The sequence below is a fragment of the Camelus dromedarius genome, chromosome 18, assembly GCF_036321535.1.
Source record: "Camelus dromedarius isolate mCamDro1 chromosome 18, mCamDro1.pat, whole genome shotgun sequence".
NCBI lineage: Eukaryota > Metazoa > Chordata > Mammalia > Artiodactyla > Camelidae > Camelus > Camelus dromedarius.
Genome location: NC_087453.1, coordinates 9,604,410 through 9,626,462, shown reverse-complemented (window position 1 = coordinate 9,626,462; position 22,053 = coordinate 9,604,410). Strand labels below are relative to the sequence as shown.

Genomic DNA, 22,053 nt, shown 5'->3' with positions numbered 1-22,053 from the left:
CACAGGCCCTTCTACGTGAAAACGGTCTCGCTCAGGGCGGGGACTCAGCGTTCTCCCGTCACTTCCGTTACAGCTGGAACGAGACGCCTATGTTCAGGCCCTGGCACGCTTCTCCCTGCTGACGGCCAGCTCCAGCATCACAGAAATGAAGCAGAAGAACATTGATACCATAAAGACACTCATCACGGTGGCTCACACTGACGGCAACTACCTCGGGAATTCCTGGCACGAGGTGTGTATCCCTTTGAGAGCCTGGTGATTGCCTTTTTTCAGTTAAGATGAGTCCTGCTCTCCTTTGATTTAGTGTCAGTCTCTGGTTGACTCCATTTTTCTTGAAGTCAAGCCTAACTTTAACTGTGGGTTTTGTCTCACCCCCAAATAACTCGTGTATCAGAAAGTTAGGCTCCCTAGGGCCACGGAGAGTAAGATGCCTTGGATGCACCACCTCATAGGGTGTCCCCATCCCCAGTGGCCAGTGTCCACACGGAGTGCGCTTCTGTTATGACAACTTTCTTCCCACATCAGCACCACTTTTCCCAAGTCCTTCCACCTCCTGAGAGCTCTTACTGCCAGTGAGTAGATTTAAGGCAAAGCCTGAAGCCTGATTTTTCTCCTAATTGTATCAGAAAAGAAATGGTCACCATCTACGGTGAGCCTATAGGGAGATTGCCAGTGGGTTTCCATTTTTATTTAACTAAACCATATTCTAAGAGTCTCACCTGAAGAGAGAATTATTCACGTGTACAAACGTGTTTGAAAGGTCATTTATCAAAATTTTAGTTGTTCTAGGGAACAGTTAGGTTAGAAATAGCCTACATGTCCCAACAATGAGAGATTGCTCGTTTTTAAGAAAAGAAGTGTGAGGCACCACCATGTCGAGTGTACGCAACCACGTAAAGCGACGTTGCTGAAAGGAGAGGCAGCCAGATGTTATGTGCTCCCTGATGGAAGCACACGGCACCACCTAAGAAAGGTTTTTGCCCAGAACTCCATCCTGAGTCAATTCCAGCCTCTACTGCCAGCTTTCAGGAAATAGAGGAGACAGAGGAGCACAGTAAATGGTTAATGGGAATGCAGTCTGAGCGCTCCAGGATATGACAGATCCTTGGAGCAAGTGATCAGGTTCTTCAACAAATAAATTGCAAGAAAAATAGTAGTTTGGGCGACAGGGGGGAACCTAGATTAAAAGAGACTTTAGAGAAAAAAAGATAAAGATGTCATTAAAGACTATCTAATATTGTAGGAAGATGATCACAGTATATTAAATAAAAAATCATTATAAAACATTGTGAGGCATCGTCCCTTGTGCCAAACGTACACAGAGAGTGAGTGAGGTTTGAAAAGACAGACAAGAATGTTAACACCCTGAGAGTGTTAACACCCCATCTGAATGACACAGTTATGGAGGTGGTTTATTTTCTCCTTTTTATGTTAAATTGTATTTTTTAATTTCCTAGCCATCTACAGCGATTACTTTTTATTCTGGAGAGAAAACTATAAATGAGTCGAGGTGAGAGCTTGGAGAGTGGTGGGGACCGTGATGTCCCAGGAGAAGAGCTGCGCTCCGCCGCCTCCTGCCACAGGCGTCACATAGTTAGGAGGCGCGGCCCAGAGCCAGCCGGCTGGACCCGATCTGGGTACCCGCCTCTTCCTGCCTGGGTGGCACGGCAAGTTAAGCAGTCTTTGAGCCTCACCTTCCTTCCTCCTCTGTGAGGTGGTTGTGAGAATAAAAGGAGTTAATACGTGGGAAAGGGCTTAGAACGGTATTTGGCAGGTAGTGAGAACTCAGTAGATCCTAGCTGTTGTCACTGCTGACATGGCACTCACCTCAGTCCCTTGTCACCCCATCTTTCCTTTCTTTTTCACATCTCTGCAGTATTCCATATTTGAAAAGATGGTGGGGGGTGTTGTTTTGAGTTGTGGCTTTTTTTAAGAAATAATGTCCTGTTTTCTAAAGAGTCACAGTACTGGTGAATCGATAAATAGCTGCTTTCTTTAACCTGAGAGAGATTAGTGTGGTGCTTTTGCTGGTGGCCAAGTGTATGGCTGTACCTGGAAATTTAAAAATGAATCAGCCACCTGGTTGATGGTCAGAAACCTTGAGGCTTCGGGTTAGAGTCCATCAGGCCTTGGCCGTGAGTGTTACCGACATGCTTGAGATTCGAGTTATCCTGGCTCTAGAAAAGGGAGGATGTTAACAGTTCACTAGTAGTGATTTAGTAGCACCGAGCCATGTGGAGTGATCAGGGGATGGCTCTCTCTGGTAGAATTAAGTACCTTTCTCAGTCAAGAGGAAGGCAATTTATAATTGAAAATACTCAGCAGTGGTCAGTGGTATGGTAGAGTCCCATACTCTGGGATTGGATTGTAAGGTCACCATGAAAAGCAAAACTCAGCTTTAGTCAGAAGTCCCCATGGAATTCCTTAGGAGGGGTTTACCTGGAGATCTACATGCCATCCCTCAGTAAGTTTCATGCAGCCGGTTTTTGCTCCAGTAGAAGTTGAAAACAGTCTCTGTTTCTCCGGGTAAGCTCCAGGTGGGAGAGGGCTCATGTGCAGGTACGGGTTCTTGAGCACCTGAACCACTCCACAGGGCTGGAAGATACAGTCTTTTCTCCTACTGCGCACCCATTCTAGGGCACTTTCTCATTTATTCAGTTAATCAAATAATAATCGCCAACTATTTTAAGTGCTAGGGATGCAGCAGTGAACAAGACAGAGTTAATGCTCTGTTTGCCCTTAAGACAGAGAACAAACAAATATATGGCATAATGCCAAAAAGTAGTAAATACTAAGAAAAAAATGTGTAACCAGGAGATGGAAAAGGGGAGGGTGTGTGATCTCATGTCTCTCTGAGGGACACATGTCTAAGCTGGGCATCTGAGGGATGAGCCATGGGGAAGACCATGTTGAAGCATAAGGAACAGTGAGTGCCAAGGCTCTGGGCTAGGACTAGACGTGTCAAGTTAAAGGAGCAGCAGAGAGGCTGGGGAGGCTGGTGTGTTGTGTATCTGAGCGGTGGAGTGGGAGGGCAGAGGGGTTGGCTAAGTCAGACTAGGTGGTGCGCTTACTGAGTGGTGTGGTGGGTGAAATCCCATTCTCCAATCAGATGCTTTTTCTTTATTGAGCACTAATTAAATTTGCATAATAAAACATTTATGTAGCATAACTGTATTTTGCCAGTTTTTCTTTTGCTTGTTTTTTCTTTCCCTTTTTAATAGGAAAAAAAAAAGTGAAGTTTGTCTTCCAGACCCAACCAGGTTTCCCAGCCGGAATTAGGGCAGGCCATCTTAAGAGCCTCAGATTTTGTTCTTCTGAAAAGCTGCGTGTTTCAAAGAACTCTTTAACGACTAATGTAAGATTATAGTGCCCTTTTCGGGCTATGAAGTGGGAACTCATTCCTTCATACCTTCCTTTCCTTAGATCTTGAAATGCATCAGCCAGCTGGAGCTCGCTCAGCTGATAGGAACCGGAGTGAAGACCCGCTACCTGTCTGGGACTGGGCGTGAAAGAGAAGGGAGCCTGAAGAGCCACACGTTGGCGGGAGAAGAGTTCATGGGCCTTGGCCTCGGTAAGACCCCAGGCCCCACGGCTGGCCGTCCTGGACTCACGGGTTAACCAGAATGAAACTCTTCTCGTCTCATCAGGACTGTCACGTAGATCATCTCCTCCTTATGTGCCAGATGACAGTGTGTTTGCCAGTGGAAATGGAGGCGCTGCCTCAGCTCTCTAAATTGTGATTAAACTGTCGAGTAAATGCCTATGTTATCAGCAGTGGCAGGGTGCATTACTTTTCTTTCTATACATATAACTACGTGGGGGTGAGGGGAGCCATTTGCTTTAGAAAGGCTGCCTGCAGCCTTAGTACGTGGTATTAGAGGAGTGGGTGTGCATGTCTCTAGGTTTTAAAAGGTAGATTCAGCCTCTCTTCCATGTTCATTTGGGGGCCTTTTGTTAGATGGTATTCTTCTGAAAGTAGAATTATTTTTGACTGCATATTGAACTGAGAGACTCCCTTGTCAGTGATACAACATCATCATAACAGTAAAAAGGGCAAGCAAATGTGCCAGGTCGCATTCTAAGTGCTCGGTTTATATACTCTAATTTATTTAATTTTTGTAACAACTCCGTGAGATTGGGGTTATCATCATCCTCATTTTGTGTAAATGAGAAAAGTGAGCTACAGGATGTGAAATGACTTGAACAAGGTCACATTAGGAGGAAGTGGCAGAGATCAGTTCCAAACCCAGGCCACTTGATGCAGAGAGCAGGCTCCTAGGTCGTTCATACCGTGGTTGAAATAATGCAGTATGGTTGAAATAATGCAGTATAACAAAAGGACAAACTATGAAAATGGAGAGGTGAAATAGCAACTACTTCTTAGGGTGTATGTGAGGGTGGGTGACTGGAGTGAGACCCTAGAAAGCGCCCCAAGCCTCCAGGAGGTGTAAACCATTATGTGTTCTAGGGGCTCTGGGTTAGCACTGATCAATTTGAATTTCTAAATATAAGCATTTACTACTATGAAAATGTAGAAGACTATTAAGAAAGGGAGATGTTTGGTACAAACAAGGGAGCTTGTAACAAGAATGTATTCTAAACACTAAACACCACAACCTAAGTTTAATTTTCTTCTGTCATCAATTGAGGTTCTTTTGTTGTTTGTTTGTTTTGCCTGCAAATCATTCTCATTTATGTCTCTTGTCTGTTCACATTGATGTCACCAGATACTTTGTTCTAAATAGCTGATGGTTTTTGAAGCACTTTTGATTTTGTGCATTGTGTTTCAGGTAACTTGGTGAGTGGTGGAGTGGATAAAAGACAGATGGCCAGCTTCCAGGAATCAGTTGGTGAGACCAGCTCACAGAGTGTGGTCGTAGCTGTAGACAGGTAATGATTTTGTTCTCTGGTGAGAGTGGATTACCCAGTAGCTTGGCATCTTCTATATGGTTACTGAGTGTGAATGAGTTCTAATTTGTTTGACTGTTAAAACTATTGTCAGCTCCAGATCACTCAAGCTAAGAAAGATTAAAAGTGGCACACGTGATCCACAACTACTGATTACCTTCAGATTTATTTGAATTTTGACCTTGAATTGTATCATAACCTTTTTAAAAATAATTTTAACTTTGTGACCAAAGTCATGTCAAAAACAAGCATTTTTTGTTTGTGCTAATGTTTTAAATTCCCTTGTTTCCTTGGTGTAGAAATTACTTTTTTAAAATTTCAAGACGAGTTTAGGATTTAAAGCCTACCCATAAGTGAATGTTGGCCGAGTTGACATTTTCCATTTGTTTCCTCAGAACCTTCCTATTGTTTCTGTTTACTTAAAACTTGACCTCAACATCCAAGAGAAACAAAAGCATTCTCATTTGAAGATACTCATTAGGTACTAGTGCTTAAAATATGAATTTTCTTAAAATCAACAAACTCCTGAAAATTACCATTGAATAATCACGTACATTAAATATAGATAATTTTGAGGTGATAGCGGTATGGAATTAATGACATAATTTGTATTACTCTCAGAACAATTTCCTTAGCATTTTAAACCCTTTATCAGCATACTTTTCTTACCTTGCTCCTATTACTTCTCTGCTTCTCTCCAACAGAGATATTGTCTGTAACATACTTTTGATGGGTTTTCTCCACTTTTTTCCGCTTAGGTTTAGGCTAATAGAACAAAATATTTATTCTGCCATTAACCACACATTTCTTTCCTGTTTCTCTGCCTTAGCCAGATAGCAGACAGTAGCAATTTTGCCTAGTACCTTTTTGTATGCTACTCCATTTTTTTAAATTGAGATATAATTCACATAAGATTTACTCTTTTAAAATGTACAATTCAGTGGTTTTTAGTATATTCAGAGTTATGCAACCATCACCATTAATGCATTTCAGAGTATTTTGATCACCCCATGAAGAAGCCCCACATTTATTGCAGTCGCTCCCCATTTCCTCTCCCACCAGTTCTGGTAACCACTGACCTACTTTCTGCCTGTGTGGGTTTGCCGATTCTGGACATTGTTGAATTGTCTGTTTCTCCCTTTCAGTGCTGTCTTTTTTGCCTCATTGTTTAGGGGCTCTGTTGTAGATACATATATATTTATTGAGGTTTTTTTTTTTTTGACAGATTAAATATTTTATTATAAAGTGATCTTTGTCTCTAGCAGTTACTTTAGTTTTAAGTCTTTGCTGTCTAATATTAGTGCGGCCACTCTTGTTCTCTTTTGGGTACTGTTTGCGTGCTGTATCTTCTTCCGTTCTTTTACTTTCAGCCTACTTGTGTCTTTGATTCTAAAGTGAATCTCTTTAGACAGCATATAACTGGACCATATTTATTTTAATCCATTCTGCCAGCCTCTTCCTTTGATTTAATTCATTTACATTTAATGTAATTGCTAGCAGATAGGATTTAATACCTGCTAGTTTTAAGTATGTGTTATGTCTCTTTTGTTCCCTTGTCTCCATTATTATTGCTGTGTTTTGTGTAAAGAGATTTTTTTTAGTGTATTGTTTTACTTCCCTTGTTAATTTTATTGTCTTTTTAAAGTTATTTTCCTAGTGATCCTTGAAGATTAGGATTAATAAATCTTAACTTTTAATATTCTTCTTTGAGTGAATAGCAACTTAATTTTAATAATATGAAATTGGCTCCTGTTCTCTCCCTCCTTTTCTGTGCTATTATTGTCATAAAAATTATGTCTTCGTGTTTTTTGCCCGTTAGCACATTTGTAATTCCTACTTTTGCTATTGTCTTTTAAATCAGTTAAATAAAATGAGTTACAGACAAAAAATGCATTATCGTTTATATTTCCTACGTGGTTACCTTTACCAGTGCTCTTCATTTCTTCATTTCAGTTATTATCTGTTATCCTTTCATTTCGACCTGAAGAACTTCCTTTAGTATTTCTTTTGGGCAGATCTATTCACAATGAATTGCCTCAGTTTTTATTTATTTCAGAATATTTTAATTTCTCCACTTTTGAATGTTAGTTTTGCTTGATATAAAATTCTTGGTTGATAGTCTTAATTTCAGCACCTCAACTATGTTATCCCATTGCCTTTTGGCCTCCGTTGTTTCTGATGAGAAATCAGCTGTTAATCTTATTTAGGATCCCTTATATGTGATGTGTCTGTTCTCTCACTACTTTCAGGATTTTCTCATTGTGTTTGGCTTGCAACAGTTTGATTGTGATATATCTGAGTGTTGATCTCTGAGTTTTCCTTACTTGGAGTTTGTTGACATTCTTGAATGTGTAGATTGTTGTTTTTCATAAAAAATTTGGGAAGTTTTTAGCCATTGTTTCTTGAAAATTTTTTCAGCCTCTTTCATTATGTGTATGTAGGTATACTTGATGGTGTCCCCCAGGTCTCTGAGGCTTCCATTTTTCATTCATTTTTTAAAGTTCTTTTTTATTTCTGTTCATCACATTGAATAATCTCATTTGACCTGTCTTCAAGTTTACTAATTATTCCGTCAGCTCAGAACTGCTGTTGAGCCCTTCCAGTGACTTTTTCATTTCAACTTTATAATTTTTAACTCCAGAATTTCTATTTGGTTCTTTTTTATTATTTTAGAGTATTTATTAATACTCTCTATTTGGTGAGATATTATCCTCATATTTTCCTTTAGTTCTTTGAACATACTCAGAGTAACTAACTGAAAAACTCTGGTGAATTTAATAACCTGGGCTTCCTCAGGCATGGTTTCTGTTGTTCTTTTACTGTGAACGGGCCATCTTTTCTTGTCTCTGCATTTTTTGCAATTTTTTTGTTGAAAACTGGACATTTTAAATAATGCAATGTGGCAACTTTGGGTATCAGATCCTCCACTTCCTGCTCAGGGCTGGTTGTTGTTGTCCTTACAATTTGTTTAGTGATTTTGTTAAGCTACTTATATAAGTCTATATTCTTTTCACATGTGGTCATTGTCTCTGCTCAGTTAGCCTTGGTGGTCAGCTAAGAATTGGACAGATTCCCGGGACTGTTAGATCCCCTGGCCTTTGCTGAGGGGTTCTGTGTGCATTTTGGGGCTCTCTTTTGCTGCTCAGACAAGCTGTTTACAACTCTGCCTTTGCCTTGACTTCTTGTTCATGGAGAGCCTTAAGGCCAGCCAAATGAGAGCTTAGGGACTTATCATATCTTTCCTGGGTGTGTGCAAAGCCTTACACACTCAATGGCTGTCTAGAGTCCCAGGAATGTGTTGGAGCTTTTTAAAGCCACCTATGGACATTTCATTCCCAGCTTTTCCTTTTAAGTTTTTGGCCAGTTTTTTGTTTGCCCCAATTGTTATTGCCACCTCGGGTAAGCTACAGTGCTAAACACTGATTGTTTTTGGTAAAAGGCCCCTGGGGGAAAAGACTGTTTGCATTGAATGAAGTACGAGTTAGGTCAAAAGATTACAAATCCTGTAAATGTCAGTTCTCAAAGAATGATGTTTTGGGGGCACTCCAAGACTTTTCTGTTCTCGCAAGTGGTTATCATGCTCCTGAGTTCAGTTACTGTGACTTTGAAGCTGTTGGTTTTCAAGGCTCCTATGAAGCTGGAGATAGTGGAAATAGACCAAGTTAAAAATACCACAGTTTGTTACTTATACTGAGATTCAACCATTTTTTTTAAATAAACATTTTTTAGGCCTTTGGTAATTTCCAGAGTTTAGTTCTGAAAAAGTTGATTTTTAAAAATTTTTTCCAGTTTTTTGATTGTTGCTCTTATGGAGGAGCAGCTTTTTAAGGTCATCACTCAGCCACTCCACTGTCGTGACATTACACGCTATATTACATTTTGACTCTTCCCCCCATCCCTTTGCTGTGTCACTTCCTCTTTCTATCAGTATAAGCACTTCTGCTGCCACCTCAGCTCACTGACCAGTTGTATACCTCTGATGCCTCATCATTTATTTTAGTGGAAGTGCCAGACCTGAAATGTTTCCTTTCCATCTTTTCTAAGTGTTTAAAATAGAAACTTCTGCTTCCATAGCTAATTTTTATTTTATTATGTCTGGAATTTTCTTCCTAGAATTTTTACGGGGTCAACCAGACTGGATGGAAATGCAATAGGTACGTATTTGACTCACCTGTGACAACTACAGAAGCCTCGTGTTGTGACTGTCTGACCGTTACTAACGAGGCCTCGCATGTGTTGTTGGGTCTGGCCTGTAGTTGACTTTGTCCGCTGGCTGTGTGCCGTGTCCATGGACGAGCTGGCTTCCCCCCACCATCCCCGCATGTTCAGCTTGCAGAAGATTGTGGAGATATCATACTACAACATGAACCGGATCCGACTGCAGTGGTCCCGAATATGGCATGTGATTGGAGATCACTTCAATAAGGTAACCCTTCAGATTCAAAAACCACCCTATCAGCGTCCAAAAAAGACAGGCAACTAATGTCAAAGAAGAAGTAATGATGAGGGTTTAGGTGCCTGTGATTCATTTTCCCTGTGGAGTCAAAAACAGCTCATAGTATCCTTATCTATTGATAGAACTCATGAAGAATGAATTAAAAATCTATCGGTATCAAAACTACTTTAATAGCCCATATTTAGGATGTACACTAACACCACAGAAATCGTTACAGTCACTAGATGAATGTATTGGTGTTTGAAAGCATTGCGAAATCCTGAAGCACCTTCTGGATGACCCAAGATTAAGTTATGTTGCATATAGTTTCACTATAAACATCACTACCTTGTATTCTGGCATCCATGGCCACCGCTCTTCTGAAACCTTTGTCAAGGAAACTAACATTTATTTAAATGAGAAACAAGTCAGAGACTTCTGTGCCCTAAAACTGACAACTACTGAGAGAAAACCAGGCCTTTCTCCACTAGGGGTTTCACTGTATACATACAGACACATGTATATTGAACCAGTGAAATCAATATACGTATTATGTGTATGTCTGTATCTGTAATGTCATTTGCTTTATAAGGGAAAACTAACAGCTTAATAACACTGTTGTTTCCTTCCAAAACACGGTCCATGATTCCAAAAAAATTTCCTTAGGCCTGGAGATACAGAGTTATAATGTAAATGCTTAAAAATAGTGTTAATAAAAGATAGCGTATCCACAAGAGAACTGCTCTTCCTACATTGACTAGAAGAAAATCATAGAGGGGAGGAAGTAGCTCAGTGGTAAAGTGCATGACTAGCATGCAGGAGGTCCTAGGTTCAATCCTCAGTACCTCCATTAAAAATAAATTTTAAAAAAGCCTACCAACCCCCTCCCCTCACCCACCAAAAAAAGAAAGAATCTGCCATTGGGATACAGAACAAGCAGTAGAGTGCTGGCAAATGATTTGTAGCATCTGCCGATTTCTGTGGTATAAATGCCCCACCACGATCAACTGAAAGCTAGCAATGTGATGTCACTAAGTGTGGATTAGGAAGGGTTGGGCACTGTTGTCTCTCCCAGGCAGCTATTCTAGAACCTCACTGAAATGAGGCATTGTCACATGTAATCTTTCTTCTAACTTGGTCCATCAGCTAATCAGAGTTCTTTGTTTACTTTGCTTCCTTATCAGCTCAAAGTAAGGCACCTCCAAGCACACCATCTGCTTAACAAACTGTCAGAGTGCCTTGTAGCAGGGAGTAAACAGATGAGGTCCCTGCCCTAATGGAGGTCATTTGCGTTTTATGATAAAATTACTGATGGTAAAGGATCAGGTAGTGCGATGTGTCAGGCCTCTCTAGAGGTGATCTTTCATCTGAGCCGTCAGTGAGGAGGCAGCCCTGAGAGCCTGCACATGACCCAGAGCAGCTGTTTGTTGAGTGAATAGTATCACTGTCAGCTGAAGCAGTCATTCAGCTCAGCAACCATGTTTCCCACAATTCTGGGTAAATAAATTCTTGGTGGACCAGTTGGCATCATTAATGTGAACTTGTTTGAGAGAGAAAATGTAAACGATTACCATGACTGTACCTTGTAGTCTCATCCAAGCCTATGACAAGCTTGGGATCTAGGCTGGCAGATAGTAATTAAGCATGTCGTGGTTGTCAACCTCATTACAAATGTCCATTCCATCTAATCAGTGCTGTTAAGCACAAAGTTGTGGAAAACTTAGTTGCTCAGTCTGGGGCTCATCATTCTTTCCACCAGCTCAGAAAGCTGTTCTGTTTCCCCTCGGGAACTGGAGCACATGAGAATCTGTGGGTTTAAGGAAGTGGACGACTGGTACAGCTCTCTGGATTCTAGCATAGTCATTGGGACAGTCACATGTTTCCCTTCTTCTAAACTAGGGCATGTGTGCTCCCAGGGTGTGCTAAGCTGCACTGTAAGCATGGTGTGTATTCTTGAAGCAGGGATTCCTGAATCCTCCTGGAGTTTTAGGCAGGGAGTAATATTCTCATTAGTCTCTAATTACATCAATATTACATGAACATTTTAAAAAACGTTACAGCAAAAAACACCTTTGACCATCCTCATCACCAACAGACCCTCCCCTAAGCTAATTATTTTTTATCAGTTCAGTATACAAACATATCTTGGAGATGCTGCGGATTCAAATCCAGACCAAAGCAATAAAGTGAATCACATGAATTTTTTGGTTTCCCAGTGCATAAAATTGTTATGCTTAGTCTATACTGTAGTCTGTTAAGTGTGCAGTAGCATTATGTCTAAAAAAAATGTACCTTAATAAAAAAAATATTATTGCTAAAAAATGCAAACCATCATCTGAACCTTCAGCAAGTCATAATCTTTCTGTAGTAACATTCAAGATCACTGATTACAGATCACCGTAGCAAGTATAATAAGAATGAAAAAGTTTGAAATATTGGAAGAATTATTAAAATGTGACACAAAGTGAGCAGATGCTATAGGAAGGATGGTACTAGTTGACTTGCTCAACACAGTTGCCACAAACTTTCAATTTATAAAAAACAGTATCTGTGAAGCTCAATGAAATGAGATGTGGCTGTAAATCTTTCCATTTTTCGATGCACATATATGTGTATGTACTCATAGAAATGTAGATAATGTTGTCTTGGTTTGTTTTGTTTTTTTAAAAAAAATGTAAGTAGTATTACATGTATCATTTAGTGACTGGCTGCAGCAGATCTCCAGAACCCTTTTCATCTTGCAGAGCTGAAACTCTGTACCCATTAAACAACTCCCCATTCCTTCCTCCCCCTATTCCTGGCCACCACCGTTCTACTTTTTGTATGAATTTGACAACTCTAGGTACCTTGTGTAAGTGGAATTATATGGTATTTGGTTTTTTGTAACTGCCTTATTTCACTTAGCATCATGTCCTGAAGGTTTATCCATGTTGTATGTAGCATGTGACAGAATTTTCCTTTTTTTTTTTTAAGGCTGGATTTATTCTCCCTTTTTAACTGCCAAATATTATTTTGTGTATATGAATATACCATTATGTAGCCATTTTCCTATTGATGGTCCCAATTTTTTTTTTATTACAAATGATACTGCAGCATTTTTTAAAGGTTTTTTTGTGGGGGGAGTGGTAATTAGGTCTACTTATTAATTTATTTATTAAGTTGTTTTTGTTTTTATTTTAAATGTAGGTACTGGGGATTGAACCCAGTACCTCGTGCATGCTAAGCACTCACTCTACCACTGAGCTATACCTGCCCCACCTCCTCTGAAGCATTACTTTTGTTCAAAGTAAAACATTTTCTGGTCAGACCACGTGTGGGTGAAATTCCTTGCTTGGAGCAGGCTACTGCAAAGTGCCCCGATGCCTTGGCAGGGCTTCCAGTGGGAAACATTTCCTTGCTCTGCTCTTTGGGATTCTTCTTGAGGGAAAGATCTGAGAAGCACCAACTGAATATGTATACTCATAACTCCAGTCCCTAAAAGTAGGTAAACCATAGATAGGTACAATTTTAAGGAAATTGAAAAGCCTCAATATTTCTGCTGGATTTTTCAAGGCTGATGATATTCATTTATAATTTCTTGCTTTAGGTGACAGACATGGGAAAGTATGAAGAGGGTGTACAGAGACTCTAAAGCCTTTTGACCTCTTTTATATATTGAATAAAATTAAATAGCACTTGGTGGAGGTTATTTAATGGGTAGAGTTTCAGGTTTGCATGATGAAAAGGGTTCTGGAGATTGGTTGCACACCAGTGTGAATGTATGTAACATTACTGACTGAACTGTGCACTTAGAAATAGTTCAGGTAATAAATTTTATGTTCTGTGTATTTTGCCACAATTTTAAAAAATTACATAGCACATTTTGAAAGCATATTTAATCAAATGTGCAATACTGATCTTTCACTGTTAAACTTAAAACCATATAGGTCATAGCCAAGAAACACCTTTTTTTTCTCCTTAGGTGTTTTATCCCAGAGCATTTGTTTTGAAGGCAGGCTGTCCATTGTTTATGTTCAGAGCCCCGTACCCACCGTTGCTGCACTGTGCCTATTTCATCTCGCCTCCTGTCCTGCTCAGGTCGGCTGTAACCCCAATGAGGATGTGGCAATCTTTGCTGTTGACTCATTAAGGCAACTCTCCATGAAGTTTCTTGAGAAGGGAGAATTAGCCAACTTCCGCTTCCAGAAAGATTTTCTGAGGCCCTTTGAGCATATCATGAAGAAAAACAGGTACGTGCATTGTTCTGGCAGGCCCTTGGCCATACCCCCACTGGGGGTCTAAAAAGGCCTCCTAACACTAACCACGCAATTAATTTTTTCCTCCCTTGTTGGTGGAAGCAAATAAAATGAGCAGACTGTGATTCACATGTATTGTCACTAAATCACCCTAAGATCTACATGTAACCTTTCCCAGAAGATTACAGATTACATCACTGCAACTAGTGGAAGTGTGTCATGCATCCTTACTGGGGCTGGTACTGGCATAGTTTGGAGATAGAGCCACTGCCAAAGCATCCTTGGGCAGGATCAGGAACTGTGGGACCCAGCATTTCTGCCCCGGGGAGCTGGTAAAAAGCCAGCATAGCTGTCCCTCCGAAGCACTCCCTGTTCATCCACTCACTTGGCCTGTATTTTTTTTTTTTTTACTTTTTTTAATTGAGTTATAGTAATTTTACAATGTTGTGTCTAATTCCAGTGTAGAGCACAATTTTTCAGTTATACATGAACATACATATGTTCATTGTCACTTTTTTTTTTCCTGCTGTGAGCACTTGGCCTGTATTTTTTGAGAACTCTGCTATTCTCAGTGCGTACGGCAATAAAGAAAGCAGTCAAAAACTCCTGTTTATGATTTGATGATCATTGCAGCTGAGCCATGGGGATACAGGTGTTCATCACCCTATCTGTCTACTGTTGTGTATTTGACAGTTTCCATAATAAAATATTTTTAAACCCCTGTTTATATTCCACTGAGACAGCTACAGAAACGAAAAATGCTTAGTGAGTCAGTGTCGGTGATTGCTCTGAAGAGCATTCAGTCACAGTATCGGGGTGAAATAGAAGGACTCCCTTATGTGGGGCAGTCAGCTGACGTGTGTTTGGTAAGGTGAGCCTTAACCAAGGTGAGGAACAGGCCAGGAGTGGCTCTTTGTGTCTTGGGAAGAGTGTTATGAGCAGATGGAGGAACAAGAGCAGAAGCCCTGTGGTGGAATGTCCTTGGCATAGTTAAGGAGGAGCAGGGAGGCTAATGTGGTGAGTGTGGAGTGAAAAAGGCAAAACGTCCTAGAAGCTTAAGTCCCAATCTTGTAGGACTATCAGCCTTTGTAAGGACTTTGGCTTCTTCTGTGTGAGAGATGGAAGCCATTGGAGGCCTTTGAGCAGAGAAGTGAAATGGCCTGACATATTTGAAGGATCATCCTGCAATTTGTTCATGGAAAACGAGAGGCAGAAGGATGAGTTAGGTGGCCATTGGAGTTGTCCAGGTTTGGACAGAGGAGGTAGCAGTGGCGAGGCCCCATGGGACTGGATTCCACATACATTTTGAGAGGAAAGCCTGCAGCATGTGCTGATGGGTAAGCTATGGGACATAAAAGGGAGAAATGTCAAGGATGACTTTTGGACATCACCCTTCATGCCTGCCTTTATCCCTAAAGAGTATATTCTGGATCTGCTGGGATTATTTTATTTTTTAAAGAAAATGAAGGCTCACAAGCTCAAAGGCTTTAAGCCAACATGGGCAATTTTGGGGCAGCAAATTAAAAAGGCAGCAGAAAAGTCTCCTTGACATGTCTCTCTGTCTCTTGGTGTCTGTATTCTTCACAACATTGCTTATTTTAGGAGAACCAAAGTTAAGCCCCTTCCAGAGTCTGGCATCAGCCCTGATACTAGCATATGCACAGAAATGCTGTCCTGCCTTTGGGAGCACTGTCGAGAGTGGCCGAGGAGTCCGAGACCTCACCGGGCTAAGCAGAGTGCTCAAGCCTGCCTGGCACCAGAATCCCTCATCTCCTAACTGCAGCCTTCCCTGCCCATCCTGCTGCTGCCCGCCCAGCACTTGAAAAGGGCCCCAGGAAGTTTAGAGTCACATGTCACCAGCTGACACTGTTGGATCTGTAACTTGCTGTAACGTTTTCAAAAGTATGTTGGTGGTATGCGTCACGAACCTTAATATTTTTGTGCCCTTTGACACAGTAAGTCTGCACTTCTTTAACTCTTTCCTAAGGAGTTAATTTGAAATACAACAAAATGCTGTGAATCACACAAAATAGTCTTTGAAAATCCAGAAACCACCTGTCTATACAAGAGTATGGAGTAAATATTGGTACAGCCCCAACATGGAATACTGTGCAGCTGTTTAAAATGCTCACAAAGTTAACATGGGAAGTGCTTAGTTGTTTAGTGAGAAGGGCAGGTTATAGAACTGGACAGACAGTGTAATAACAAAGAGTATATGGTGTATCTCTCTGTATGAAATACCATACCATCATATAAAGGTATCTTTTCCTTAATGTTTTTTCCTGCATTTTGCAAAACATTGTCATCATATATTTTAACAATCAGGCAAAACCCATTTTAATAAATATGTATAGTCATTGCCAACAAGGGAAACAACCATGAATTCATTTGTATTATGTATTAAAGTCACCCAGGTATGTAGTCAGTTCTCCGTTATCTGCAGGTGGCAAATCTTCTTTGTGGACTTCTAGGCAATTTTTAACTCTGTTTTGACTTTCTCCTTGCCTTCTCTAAATGAGCTTTCCTACTATCAGTTAATATGGGTCCTGCAGACAAGCATGAATATTATCCTAAGCCAGATGAAATTTGAAAGACAAACCTGCAATCCCAAAACCACTCTAATGTCTTCCAAAGCTAGTGCCATAGAAGGTCATGTAGCTCCTCTAGCTAGCTGCAAGGGAGGCTGGGAAATTGAGGGCCTGGCACATGAGACAAGACTGTCATGTTGTCTTATACTATTTATTATGATGAGATTGGGCATGTTGCTCCCCAGAAGAAATCAGATTTCTATTATTAAGGAGGTGGGAGGATGACTGCTGGGTAGGCAACTAACTGCCACACTGACTGTCTTAGTATTTTTTCTTCTCATTGTCTCTAATTTTTTTAATAAATGTGGATTACTGCATGCTTTAAAAAAAATTTTTTTAAGTGCTACTTCTGAGCAACAGGCTGTATTCATTTATCTTCCCACTGTCCAAAGTACAGATGACAGGCTCCTGCCCCATTCCTCCTTCAGGTCTCCAACCATCCGGGACATGGTGATTCGCTGCATTGCCCAGATGGTGAACTCCCAGGCGGCCAACATCCGCTCAGGCTGGAAGAACATCTTTGCTGTGTTCCACCAGGCAGCCTCAGATCATGATGGGAACATCGTGGAGCTGGCCTTCCAGACCACAGGCCACATCGTCAGTAAGTGGCTCTGTGCCCTCTTGACTAATGTCCCACGTGCAAGTCTAGAAGGGTGACCACTTATTTCCCATCTGTTTTACTCCCAAAAGGGGCTTCCTTGTTTTAGCTACACTGTTGTGTGATAATGTGCTTAAAAGCGTGCACGTAGTCAGCACTCAGTAAATGTTTGCTGCATGAATGAATATTTGGGCCCTTGTATCGTTGCTTGAGCTCAGGAACCAGTTTAGTTTAGCCCACACTATACTCAATGCATTCATTCTTGAATAATTTAATAAGAAGCTCTGTGTTCCAGAGATACTTACATGCTGTTCTTAGATTTTGACAAAAGTAATCATCTCTGGGGGTGTGTGTGTGTTTAATCTTCATTTCTAGGTCCTCGTCTTATAAAAACTATGCCTTTGTTTCCCCAGCAACTATTTTCCAGCACCATTTCCCTGCGGCTATTGATTCCTTTCAAGATGCTGTGAAGTGCTTGTCAGAGTTTGCCTGCAACGCTGCTTTCCCTGACACCAGCATGGAAGCGATTCGGCTCATCCGCTTCTGTGGGAAATACGTCTCTGAGAGGCCTCGGGTACGTCTTTCCTCGCTCGTACGGGCAGTGAAGGAAGGAGTCATGGGCAAAAACCCTCGCTCCTGGCGAATAGCTTTCTATCTCCTCTTTTATTTCTGCCTGCTTCTTGGAGTTGTTGTGAGAACTGTTAATCCAGGTAAAGCACCTTCACGGTTATTGACCCATAGAAGCACTTAGTAAAAGCAGCTGCAGCCGCTGCCGTTACTTTACGTAATATGTGTTACAGTAACGTTCCAGAAAGACCTACACTCTTGGATCATCCTGGATATTTTGCTATCACCATTTGACCTTTATTGCTTTTCTTAAAGTAACACCTCCTGCCCCCAGGATTCTTGTGATCCACCCACTCAGTTCACTCTAAAACCCACGAAGGTCTGAAGGTTCATGTGTCCTTGGGACAGGCTTGTCTCAGTCTCCTCAGGGTTTCTCATCGTTCCCTTGCTAAATGGATATTTTTAGGAGATGAAATATTCAGGGCATGCATTTCGTGTCGTTCTGTTTCAGTTCCTTCCCTTCACTTGCTTAGTCTGCCTCTGAGGGGTGATTCTCATTGTAGGTGCTACAAGAATACACAAGCGACGACATGAATGTGGCTCCTGGCGACAGAGTCTGGGTCCGAGGCTGGTTCCCCATCCTCTTTGAGCTCTCCTGCATCATTAATAGATGCAAGCTGGATGTACGGACAAGGTACCATGTGCCCGGGTGGCCCCTCTTCCTTCCGCACTGAAAGAGCCTCAGTCACCTGCCCCCCCGGCCCCTGCTGTCCCACCTCTTCTCTGCTGGTCTCTTCCCCCACCCATTCCCTCCTCCTCGCCTGGCTTTGTTTCCTCCAGAGGACTCACCGTCATGTTTGAGATCATGAAGAGCTATGGCCACACCTTTGAAAAGCACTGGTGGCAGGACCTGTTCAGAATCGTGTTCAGGATTTTTGACAATATGAAACTCCCCGAGCAGCAGTCGGAGGTAGGTGATGACCAAGGCGTTACCCTGGATGGGATGGGAGAAGAGCCCCTCTGGCCTTTGTCTGCCTCTGGGGTCGCATCGTCATCCAGAGTGCACGAAAGTCTTAAATACTGAGCCATTTCAGGTGTGTTTTGAAAGTGGAAGCACCCTTCCTGGCACTGTTCTGCCAGTATCCACTGGTGCTGAGACCCTCCCCACATGGGGAACCGTAAGAGGGAATAAATCAGTCTCCCGACTCAGCCCTCGGGCACTGGACCCGCCGGTCAGCAGGCACCTCACTGGTCCTCTTGCTTACTCGGTTCATACTGACTTCTGAACAGTCAGTAAAAAAAATGGATTGTCTCTGGTCCATTTAAAAATCCATTAAAAGGATTTTGAGTGAAGTTACAGTTGAAGATCATGTTGGCAATATTAGGCCATTTTTTTTTTTTTTTAAAAAGGACGTCTCTGTGTGTCTTTGTTATTTCTCCTCTAGGGGTAGGGAGTCCCAGGAGAGGATACTCTTTCCCATGGTTTTTAGATGGGAGAGTAATTTTTTCACCTTCTTTTAGAAACAACATTCCCTCCCACCCCCTGGTATAAAATTAACATGTTTAATGAGGAATGTTAGCAAGATACAGAAAATTCATAGTTTTTCCATTGAGAAATTAGAGTTAATGTGGCCAGTTTCCCTAAGTCTGCTACATGATTCAGATATGGTTGAGGTCATAGTAGAGATACAGTTTTCTAATTTTATTTTAAAGTAATTTTAAGTTTTCTTCATTATAAAACAAAAAAAGAAAAACAAGCAAAAATTAAACACCCACAGTTCCAGTCTTCCACAGGTAAAAACCTTCTTTCTTAACTTAATACGTATTTTTCCAGAACTGTAACTTTTCATCTGCAGTGTTTTTAAGGGCTGCAAAGCATTCCTAGCTGTGGATGTTCCATAGTCCATGGAAAATTGTTTTCAGTTTTTCTTTCCTTAAGCAGCACTGAAGTGGGCGTTTTTTGCAGCTACCCTTGTACTTGTTATTTATTTGTGATCTGACTGTCAGGTTTGGGGCTTGCACGTTACTGAGGCTTCTTGATACATACTTCTGAGTTGACCAGAATAAATCTGTAATCGTTTACATTGCTGTTTGCAAGTCATGAGAGTTCCTGTTTCTCCACATCCACTCCAGCTCTTTATATTTGAATTTTTTTAATCATCAATTTCATAGGCCAAGTGTATCACCTTAAAAAGTTCCTGAACAGATAGCAAGGTTGTGTATTTTCCTTCCTGTCACTGGTCATTGCATCTCTTCTTTTATGAATTGCTTTTTCATATCCTTAGTCCATCTACTGGGTTATTTATTTTTTTCCTATTGATTTATGAGATTTTGTAGCATAAGAATGATATAGCCTATCCTTACATATATTGTGGATGATTTTGCCCACTTGGTGTCTTCTTTGTTTTGGAAAATACTGGCTTTTAAGTCAGCTAATGTATTAGTTTTTTTCCTTTATGGTTTCCACTTTGGGAATCATGCTTAACAACCCTTCCCTTTTCCATGATTTTATAAATCTCTCTATATATTTCCTTTGGTAATTCCATGGCATTTTTGTTTTAATTTTTTTCTTTCAGCTTTTTGAGATAAAATTGGCATAGAGCACTGTGTAAGCTTGAGATGTCTGTAGCTTAACGATTACCACAGTCAGTTTAGTTAACATCCATCATCTCATGTAGATGGAAAAGAGAAAGAAAACTTTTTTTCCTTGTGATGAGAATATTTAGGATCTACTCTCTCAGCAACTTTCAGATCTTCCAAATGTTGTTCCTCACCTCCCCAGGATTTATTTATCTTATCACTATTAATTGTACCTTTCGACCCCTTCATCCATCCATAATCTCATTTTCATTTTTTCCAAATCATTCAAAATGTTTGTGAATATCACTTTAAATGACTGTTTAATGTTCTGTCATATGGATGTACTCTATTTAATCACCACCTTATTGAGCATTAGTTTATGTCTATGTTTACAGTGTATAAATACCATTGTGGTAAACATCCTTATTCATGTTCCTTCACCCACAGATCTTTGATTATTTCCTTAGGGTCCATTCCTGGAAGTAGTGTTAACTGCATCACTAGATGTGAACATTTTTAAGACAGTTGGTACATACTGCCAAATTGCTTTTCAGAACAGTTTTGCCAGTGATATGTGAGAATGCCCATCTCACCACTGGGAGAGTGGCTTTTAAACATTATCTTTTAATTGTTTTTCCAGAAATCTGAGTGGATGACAACAACTTGCAATCATGCACTTTATGCTATTTGTGACGTATTTACCCAGTTTTATGAAGCTTTGAATGAAGTTCTTCTTTCGGATGTATTTGCACAGTTGCAGTGGTGTGTAAAGCAAGGTACTCTGTGTGTGGTTAGGCATCGTTTTTCTTGACACAGTCCTTAATGAGAGATTAAGTTTGTCAATATATAGTAGCATGGATGTAATACCAAGGAATGTAATATATAATTTAATTACTGAAAATGAGTATTTCTAATTTAATTAGAACATAAAACGGTCTCTCCACCAAGTCAGTTTGTAAAGCATTTCTTACAAGATAAAATATACTAATTTTATATTTTGAAAGATGTACCTTTGTATATTACTATTCTTTCTACTTTTGTATATGTTTGAAATTTTCTATAATAAAATGTTTTTTAAATGTACTGTGAGAATCAAGATCAGTAGCTTCATCAATAAGCACTTTTTGTTTGAGTGCTTACGTATTTATCTTAGTGTGTATTAGGAGAAATACCCACATAGCACGTTAGACTTGGATCCCCTCGATAGTTTTGACTCAGGACAAGGTTAATATGAAGGTTAAATTTTTCAAAATAAGTATTTTAAAATAAATGATCAGTTGATACTGACACAGCAAAAATTGGAAATGTAACGTTTGAGTGACTAACTTTTTAGAAACACTGGTCTAATATTTTCCATCTTCTTTTACCATTTCTCATACAAGAGGCCAGTTAATTAAGTAGCAAAGTGTTGAGTTTCTTCCATCTCTAGCAATAAAGCTATGGTAAATAATTTTACTTTTTTATAGCCTACTTAAACTCTAAAAATTTTAGTATCATCTATAGTGGTGCTTCATTAATTAAAAGCCTACAAAACCACCAGTTGCATAGTCCCTACCTCACAATAGGAAGCAGCAGCAGCCAGGCTGGAATCCAAACAGCATTTGAAGTTCAATGATAGATGTTGTTTTATTTTACAGATAATGAGCAATTGGCTCGATCAGGTACAAATTGCTTAGAAAACTTGGTAATATCCAATGGAGAGAAATTCAGTCCTGACGTCTGGGACGAAACATGCAGTTGTATGTTGGATATTTTCAAAACCACCATCCCGCACGTGTAAGTGTTAATGTGATCGCTGCTGTTTGTTCTGCAGTGCTTGTCCTGAAGCGCGGGGCTGCCTTTCACACTGATCATTTTCCTTCTCTTGCCTTCCCTTTAGTTTGCTGACATGGAGACCTGTAGGAATGGAGGAGGATGCAGCAGAAAAACATATGGTAAGATTTTTTTTTTATTGTCTTTTCTCTGATCACATATTATCGAAAAAAATTTTTTTGAATAAGGAGCCAAAAGAATTTGTGCTTTTCTCATGGGAAGTGAGTTTAAAAGGTTGCAAGATCTAAACACTATATATGTTCATTAGCATGTTTTTTAGAAAGTACAGAAAAGTATTAAGCAGATAAGTCAGCTTCAATCAGTAAAAAC

General features: G+C 40.3%; 1 protein-coding gene across 3 annotated transcripts in view; it reads left to right on the top strand.

Moving 5' to 3' along the window:
• Positions 1-22,053, top strand: part of ARFGEF2 (ADP ribosylation factor guanine nucleotide exchange factor 2) — an 84,190-nt gene that overhangs the window by 47,704 nt on the left and 14,433 nt on the right. For 2 of the 3 annotated variants that reach the window (XM_010978636.3, XM_031433649.2), the window contains exons 21-33: positions 74-232; positions 3,424-3,571; positions 4,791-4,890; positions 9,022-9,062; positions 9,165-9,334; positions 13,421-13,572; positions 16,595-16,767; positions 17,178-17,338; positions 17,895-18,025; positions 18,172-18,301; positions 20,552-20,687; positions 21,549-21,687; positions 21,791-21,845. In XM_010978636.3, the coding sequence (XP_010976938.3) occupies positions 74-232; positions 3,424-3,571; positions 4,791-4,890; positions 9,022-9,062; positions 9,165-9,334; positions 13,421-13,572; positions 16,595-16,767; positions 17,178-17,338; positions 17,895-18,025; positions 18,172-18,301; positions 20,552-20,687; positions 21,549-21,687; positions 21,791-21,845 (1,695 nt within the window). Of the gene's footprint in view, positions 1-73; positions 233-3,423; positions 3,572-4,790; positions 4,891-9,021; positions 9,063-9,164; positions 9,335-13,420; positions 13,573-16,594; positions 16,768-17,177; positions 17,339-17,894; positions 18,026-18,171; positions 18,302-20,551; positions 20,688-21,548; positions 21,688-21,790; positions 21,846-22,053 lie in introns of those variants that run through there. The other variant, XM_064497010.1, reaches the window with a different exon arrangement.